Below are 4,655 nucleotides of genomic sequence, written 5' to 3' on the forward strand. Positions count from 1 at the left end.
GAATAATCTACAGTACTTAAAACTACAGATTCTTAAACCTTACTCCAGGTTTTCATTTTGAAAGGCTAAAAAGATTCAAGAACTGCCAAGTGACTAAACTAGTTTTCAAATATTTGGCCAGTTTAGGAGGCCATGGTCATTTGATGGGATACTATCTCCAGGCAAGAAAAGCTTTGTGATTATTTTTTTTTCTTTTTGAAAAGCTTGAGTTTAAATCTATGTTACAAGTTTATGGTCCCTCAAAGGTTCACTCGTCTCATATACAAGATAAGAATTAATTGTACTTTTCAAATGAAGGTGTGAGCTCTGTTTCCTGCTCCAGCCCCAACGCCTGCTGCTTGTTGCCACGCCTCCTCACCATGATGGAATCTTATCCCTTTGAAGTTATTAGCCACAATAAACTCTTACTTCCATAAGTTACCTTGTTCATGACATTTTGTCACAGTGGCAGAACAATGACCAAATATGTCAATACTAATAACAGAAGCAGACAAGCAAACACTAAGCTAATGAGCAAGAAAATTTGTTATGATAAATACTATGCAAGATATTTAAAGAGCAATATGATAAAGAATAAGTGGGCAGATGTCATATACTGAGTGTGCATGGAGGACATCTCCCAAGACCGAAACCCAAAGGGCAAGAAGGATGTAGCCATGAGAAGATTGTCCTCCCTGCAGAAGGCACAGGTAGAACAACTTGCCTGAGACCGGAAACTGGGAGAAAGCTGGCGTGGCTGAGGCACAGGGAGTGGAACAAGAGGGCAGCACATGCGGTGAGAGGTAGAAAGGGGTCAGAGCACCAAGAACATCATCTGTCAGAGTTCGTAGTCTACCTTTAATCTAAGCAAGATGAGAAACCGGTGGAAGGGTTCCAGGAGAGCAGCATGATTACCAGATGCTTGATTCAGCAGGAGCAATGTGGGCTCTGGGTGGAGCATGTGCTATGAGGTGGAGTGGAAGCAAGCCCAGCATTTGGGAAGCTAGCCCAGCAACCCAAGAAGACAATTCAAAAGGCTTGTGCTCATAGAAAAGGCAGAGGCATGCTTAGAGGCAGTGTATGTGTTTTCTGTGATATAGAACATGTGGAATGCTGGGGAAAAATAACAAGAAAGTGAGGCTTTATGACTTAAATAAGTGGATTCTGGCTACCTATGAGTAGCTTAGGACAGGTGAGTACACAGCACTGGAAATACTTTCCAATAATACTTCAAATGCCAGAAAACTTCAAGAGCAACAAAAGACGTGAGTGATCTGAAAAGTTCCAGAAAGACATCAAAAACGATAACGATACAGTCACTGAACTTCAGCAGATACTTTATCCCAAGAGGGATTTGTGCAAGGAAAAGCTTAACAAAACCATCCCTTAGGTCAGATATTTTTAAAGTGTTCAGCAATTTAGTAAATGTCCAGGTGAATTAATATCTGTTTGTGCTTGATAGACTTGTTGCCGTGAGGTTAGAGGGAGAAAAACCTCCTTGAGTTCTGGGTCAGCGGAAGTGAAGGGTTTGTTGTGCAGTAGACTCTGTCATGAATGTTCATTTTTCAGTAACTATGAGAAAAATCATCTCTGTCTCACAGAAGGACTTGGCACAAAGTCTGCAAGAGGGAGCAGGGTCTGTGTATATGCAGAGTTGACCCTCACTCCAGAGCCTAGGAAGATAATCCCTGCTAGGAGGCTCCCACTTTCTAAAGGAGATATGTCTATGGCCCCTTCAACCTTTATGGTTCCTTCATTGTTTCTTCTGTGGAAGTAGTTATCTACATTCAAGCATAAATGCAACCAAAGCCCTAGGTGTTTGAAAGCTATGATATAAAAAAGATAATTGGATTGTTTATTTTATGAGGATATTGCTTTAACTTATATTATGCAATAAAACCTCATCAACTCACACTTCACTAATCTCATATAAAGTTAAGCAACTAAACTACATGTAATTAAGAAATGCTAGGTTTTCTTCAAATAATTCTTTACAGTCTTATTGTTAGGAAGGCAAATTCAGGTCTATTGTTTAGCTTGATAAAGAGGGTCATTTTCGAACAGCAGACCCCAATCTTACCTAAAGGAATATTGGAAACTGATTGCTACTAGATGAGGAAGAGCTGATCTTCATAAAACAAGGAACTCTAGATGGGCTGAATAGATTCAGTGGATGGACAAGCACTGGAGCATGGCTGGGGGTGCCAACAACACAGTTGACAGTAACAGGGATTACAAAGTATATGGGTTCCAGTGGAGGGGGGGCGGAGACTATGGGAGGGTGCCATTTAGGATGTGGGAATATAGATGAATAAGATTGTTTGGGATGTTTTGTATGAAATACGCAAAAAAATCAACAAAAAAATGAGTTATATTTGAGGAAGAAGTATAAAAATTTGTTCCATGTTAATTAGTGGAGGTGAAACACATTACCATTGAAATCTACCCAATGATTTTATATCCATGCTCAGGTGGATCTCAGAAAGTAACCAACTAATCAGATACATAGAGATCAGAGACTGAAAAACCTAGGCGCCATGAGGCCACCTGATAGGAATGCCTGACAAGAGGTCAAGCATTGAGAAACTAGCTTATCAGAAAAACAGGACGTAGTGGTCAAGCCATCTGCATCTGGCAATCCCCGGGGCTCAATACCAGGAAATCAGATCTGTACCATAAGTCACCCACCCAGAATTTAGCAACTTAACTTCCTCATGCTTTATACTCGTTTGAATGGGCCAATAACCATGCTTCTGCTTCTGTACCCCGCTTCTGCTCTATAAAAGTGCCAAAACCCAGCATGGGGGCGCGCAAGTCCTCCGAGGAGACTTTGTGCCCACAGGTACCTGTGTACTAAATAAACCTCTTGCTGTTGCAACCCGAAGGCTGACTTGTCCTCAGTGGTTTCACTCTTACAAACTTATATCCATTTTCCTCTGGCTTATAACAACCTGCTTTTGTTGAGGCCACTCATATGCCCAGGTGGAAGAATGTATCTCCCATTTTTCCCTATAGCTTGGGATAAAGGGGGCAACTCGAGCCTTGCGGGGAGGTGAGTCGGCCGGCTAACTGTTGTCTGTGTTGTCTGTGTACTTGTTTGCTCGTGGTTCGCGCAGCGTCTGTGGGGCCCCGTCGGAACTTCTGGGCAGTGCAAGTGCTGGACTGACGAGTCCATGAGCTTTGCCTGCTGACCTGGAGGACGCTCCAGGATCAGTGAGATCCCCTCTGTAGTTTTTTGTGGGTCTAATCTGGGCAGGGGCACCTCCCTGCCATCGGTATCTGAAATTCTCCTCTTCGCACTGCGTGTCTGTCTGTGTGTCAGTAGAGTCTGTTGTTCATTGTTGATTGTTGTTTGAACCAAAGTTTTGAAATGGGACAAGGATTAACTACCCCTTTGAGTTTGACTTTAGATCATTGGAAGGAGGTGAAAACTCGTGCCCACAACCAGTTTGTGGAGATCAAGAAGCATAGATGGATTACTTTTTGTTCCTCAGAATGGCCAACCTTTAACTTAGGTTGGCCCCGCGATGGGACATTCGATTCTGATGTTATTTTACAGATCAAAGCAAAAATCTTCTCTCCTGGACCGATGGGACACCTGGATGAAGTGGCCTATATAGTCACTTGGGAAAATCTCTCCCTTGACCCACCACTGTGGGTGACTCCTTTTCTCAGTCCTTCACGAAGAATCCCCCTCCCCTCTGCCCCTAACCCGGACCCTTCGACCGTCTCCCTGTATCCTGTTGTGGTGAAACCAAAGCCTGTTTTACCCCCTGATGAGAGTGTTCCGCTGATCTGCTGAGTGAGAATCCCCCTCCCTACCACCCTCCTCCGCAGGCTGCTGCGGCTGTTCCAGACGACGCCCAAGCAGAGGGACCGGAGGTCACTCCCTCCCCCATCACGGGGTGACTCAGAGACAGGACAAGGAGATTCCTCACACATCCTGCCCCTCCGACTCGCAGGAGGGGAAGGAAACCAGTTACAGTATTGGCCCTTCTCCACTTCAGACCTGTATAACTGGAAAACTCATAACCCGTCCTTTTCCCAAGACCCGCAGGCCCTAACAGCCCTGATAGAATCTATCCTCCTTACCCACCAACCCACGTGGGATGATTGCCAACAGCTCCTGCAGGTCCTCCTAACTACGGAGGAAAAGCAGAGAGTCATTCTGGAAGCCCAAAAGCATGTCCCGGGGGCAGACGGGAGACCAACCCAACTGCCAAACGAGATCGAGGCTGCCTTTCCCCTCACCAGACCTGCTTGGGATTTCAACACGGCTGAAGGTAGGGAACACCTACGTCTTTATCGCCAGGTGCTTGTAGCGGGCCTCCAAGGGGCAGGGAGACGCCCCACCAATTTGGCCAAGGTAAGGTCAGTGACACAGGGAGCAGACAAGCCGCCCACTGTGTTTCTAGAAAGACTTAAAGAGGCATATCGGAGGTACACTCCCTTTGATCCAGACAGCCCCGATCAGGAAGTAAGTGTTTCCATGTCTTTCATATGGCAATCAGCTCCTGATATTAGGAGTAAACTCCAAAGAATGGAGAATTTACAGGGGCAAGGTCTTAGGGACCTCTTAAGGGAGGCAGAGAGGATCTTTAACAAAAGGGAAACACCAGAGGAGAAAGAAGAAAGACAAAAAAGAGAGGCAGAAGATAGAGAGGCAGTGAGAGATC

General features: G+C 45.1%; 1 protein-coding gene across 1 annotated transcript in view; it reads left to right on the forward strand.

The window, feature by feature from the left end:
* The first annotated feature begins 605 nt into the window (after nucleotides 1-605).
* Nucleotides 606-4,655, forward strand: part of LOC108490838 — an 11,387-nt gene continuing 7,337 nt past the window's right edge. Inside the window, exons 1-3 of the mRNA XM_017798048.1 lie at nucleotides 606-689; nucleotides 2,995-3,031; nucleotides 3,783-4,645. Of these exons, the coding sequence (XP_017653537.1) occupies nucleotides 606-689; nucleotides 2,995-3,031; nucleotides 3,783-4,645 (984 nt within the window). The remainder of the gene's footprint in view (nucleotides 690-2,994; nucleotides 3,032-3,782; nucleotides 4,646-4,655) is intronic.

This window comes from Nannospalax galili, unplaced genomic scaffold (assembly GCF_000622305.1).
Source record: "Nannospalax galili isolate Female #2095 unplaced genomic scaffold, S.galili_v1.0 scaffold55, whole genome shotgun sequence".
In the NCBI taxonomy this organism is placed as follows: domain Eukaryota; kingdom Metazoa; phylum Chordata; class Mammalia; order Rodentia; family Spalacidae; genus Nannospalax; species Nannospalax galili.